This window comes from Triticum aestivum, chromosome 7B (genome assembly GCF_018294505.1).
Source record: "Triticum aestivum cultivar Chinese Spring chromosome 7B, IWGSC CS RefSeq v2.1, whole genome shotgun sequence".
Classification (NCBI taxonomy): domain Eukaryota; kingdom Viridiplantae; phylum Streptophyta; class Magnoliopsida; order Poales; family Poaceae; genus Triticum; species Triticum aestivum.
Window position 1 is genome coordinate 726,923,392 of NC_057813.1, and position 3,526 is coordinate 726,926,917.

The 3,526-nt window shown below is 37.8% G+C and overlaps 1 protein-coding gene across 1 annotated transcript; it reads right to left on the reverse strand.

Moving 5' to 3' along the window:
- Positions 1-1,791: 1,791 nt before the first annotated feature.
- On the reverse strand, positions 1,792-2,600 carry LOC123155805 (uncharacterized). The gene has a single exon (XM_044573935.1). It carries the CDS (start codon positions 2,514-2,516, stop codon positions 1,896-1,898), a length of 621 nt encoding a protein of 206 aa, XP_044429870.1. The 5' UTR covers positions 2,517-2,600; the 3' UTR covers positions 1,792-1,895.
- Between the last annotated feature and the right edge of the window lie 926 nt (positions 2,601-3,526).

A 3,526-nucleotide genomic window follows, 5' to 3' on the forward strand; every position in this document is an offset into this window, starting at 1 on the left:
AGTTGTTTTGATCCGGTTTTTTATTTTTCTGGTTTGATTCTTTTTTTCCTTTCATTTTCTTTCTTTTAAGTTTATTTTTTTTAATTTCTGTTTCTATTCTTCTTCTCATTATTGCATATTTATAGCAAAAGTTCACCATGTGTTACAAATTTTTTCAATGTAATAAGAAAATGCTCATCGTATATTATGAAATAGTTCACCTTGCACTGTAAAAATGTTCATTGTATATAAATTGTTCAACATATATTAGAAAATGTTCATTGTATATAAATTGGTCAATGTATATTAGAAAATGTTCATTATGTTTTACAAAAATGTGCATTGTATATTATTAAATTGTTCAACGTATATTAGAAAATGTTCGTTGTGTACTAAAAAAATGTTCTATATAATTAAATTGTTCAACGTTTATCAGAAAATGTTCATTGTGTATTACAAATATTTTCATTGTACGTTATTAAATTGTTCAATGTATATTAGAAAATGTTCATTGTGTATTTAATTTTTGTTCATCATATATTAAAAAATTGATCAACATATACCGATACAATGTCCATTTTAGTATTTTAGATTTGTTCAGTATATTTCTTACAAAAACGTTCACTATATTTTAAAATTTCTTCAACACATATTATAAAAATGTTGAACGTCCTTTTTTAAGGATTTGCTGCTGTGTTTTTAATCCGAGATTGTCGATTTAACTAAAACAGTCGAGGTAACTAGCTCGGTTGGCTAGCCTCCCTGGTCTCTGGCATCTGGTCGGAGGTTCGATTCCTCGCATGCGCTAATTCCTTTTTCGATTTTTTTCGCTCACAGCGACATTATTGGGCCGGCCCGTGTGTGCGTCGCTTCAGCGAAGTCGCAACGACCGGACGCACACGGGCGGCGTATAGGAGCTCTCCTGATTTACTAGAGTAGATCTTGAGTTCGATTTCCTGCGGACGCACATTTTTTGAACCTTTAGAAAAAATATAAAAGCAGATACATGGTCCAGCCCAGTCGCATCGGTGGGATGTGGGCTGCAGGCGCCGGTTTGCACAAAACAGTTATAACAGGGCCTGCAGCGCCAGATAGGGATTGCCAGGAAATAGATCTGATGTATAGGATTGTTTTCCTTTTTCTCATCGTCAAGAGAGACGTGCAACGTTTGTGACTTTTTTTTGACTTTGTTCCACAACGTTTGTTTGTATGCTTTCGTTATTACATGTGTGTTGATTTATTTTTAAATTTCGGCTGTCAATTTTTATGTTTTTTTAACATCAGTACAGACGCAAGCGCTCATACATACACGCATACACTCATCCGTATGAACGCACACACGCACACCCTACTCCTATGAGCACCTCCGAGAGACTGGACCGGCATATCATCTTGAAATTTATGAAGTCATCGTAGGCGCCTCGTCGTCGACGGGAACGTCTCCTCCCACTAAAAGCCTTCGTTCTTTGGTATTAAATTAGGTAAAGATAAGGATTGACACGTAGATGGTAGTGGCCTGTTGGCTAAACGGGTGACTGCAATTTTTTGCGCTGTTACATTGACCTCGGCTCTTCATACTTGAAAATACTCACCCATAGAGATAAATAATTTCAACACATCCGAAAAACATACTGACAATGAGATTTTTTAAAAACTTCTGACAATGCGATTTCAAGTGCCAATTTAAAAGAGAGGTCCACAACGAGTGATAGATGGCATTATTGTAAGACTTTGAAGAAATAAAGACCAATGGGCCCCAAAAAATCTAGAATTATCATAGCAAAAAGAAAAATTTGTGGAAAACCATGCATATTGATGCCACGACACATTTATTATTATATTTATTGTAATAACTATTAATAGTACAATTTATTTCTCATCGACATATTTTCTCCCATATAAACACAAACATCCTATTACTCGGGAAACATACGAGCTGCTACCAAGGCGGCGTTCAGTTTAACCAGCATGCCCAATTCATTGTTTGCATTGACAAGAACCCCCACCGCAGGCATGTCAACAAGCTCGGAGATGCACTCGTTGACATGATCACGTGCCATATCCATCCAAAGGAGTAGCTCTTTGGACCATTGCCTGCCCTCGTCACGTTGGTAATCCCTGATAATGGCATCACATATGTTGATGACGCTCACCATGGTGTCATAATCCACCTCACACAAACCGAGGACGCGCATTGGCACCGTGCCCTTCTTGGTGTTTTCCAACATTTTTTTGACCTTGCTGCTGGTAGTAGTGACTCGACCCCTAAGGATGTCGACGGTGACTTGCAGCAAGTCGCGGAGGTCCTTAGCCTTAGTGCTTCGATTGTCTGACTGGAGGGTCGTCAAACAGAATTCCTCTTTGACAGGATCCGCATATGCGTTGTTTAATGTGGCGTTCTTGCACGCTTCTATCATGAGGTCAGTCGCCTTGGGCTTGGCACCACCAGATCCACTGGCTTGAGCCGTCGTGGTCACGAAAAGCAAGATGAAGACAATGGCGGAAAATATGATGGTGTCCATCGGTGTTTGTGCCATATATTGTTGCAAGGCTTGTTAGAGGCGTTGAATTGTACTACAACCAGAGAGGTGGGGATAAATGGATACAGATGGATGTGTAGGGGAGAAATGGTTGGATATGATGTATGAGAGGTTGAGATTTATTTATAATGTGTATAGTGGGGTTCATAAATGCAGTATGCAGCTTTGTCATGGATATGCCTATTATTATTGTCTAATCTGTGCACAAAGATTTGAGTGCTCAGTTTTGATCTCCTTTATTAATGATATCTAACATGTGCATGAATATTTGCGTGGGGGTGGGGAGTTGGATGGATATGATGTATGGGGGGTTGATGTTTATTTATAATGCGTATAGTTGGGTTTCATAAATGAATCTTGCAAGTTGCGTCATGGATATGCATATGATTAGTGTCAAATCTATGTACAAATATGTATATACTCAATTTGGATATCCGTTACTAATGATGTTGATACTACACATCTGACTTCCACCATTTCATTAGTGCAACACATCTTGATCATAGATATCCAAAAGAATATTGTCCACTGAATGCAAAAAGATATGTTGATACTCAGTTTGTATCCCCTCGCATTGATATGTCAAATCCAGATTGATGTGTTCTACACATACACTTTGGTATAACCGATTTGCTATTTCTACACGGCTTTCGGGATTGATCAAGTTGCCCCTCATCAAGTCATTGATTCCGGAACACATTGCTGCAACTTCTGAGTTTCAAAAATGTATGCACAAAACTTTCAAATAGTTTCTCAATTTGAATTTACTCGTATAACTTTCAAACAAATTATCAATATGTACTAGGTTAGAAATAATTATTCCTAAATCAACTATTATAAAGAGGATAGACCTTTACAATAATTCTATTGCCCCTTCTAAAAATCAAAGTCAATTTTTAAGCATTAAAAAATGCCTTGATGACAAAGGGCATATCCTACACTATTCATCAAATGAACACCGTAAAACATCCATGGACGCATGTCCGAACATTCCCGTGGACAACCGG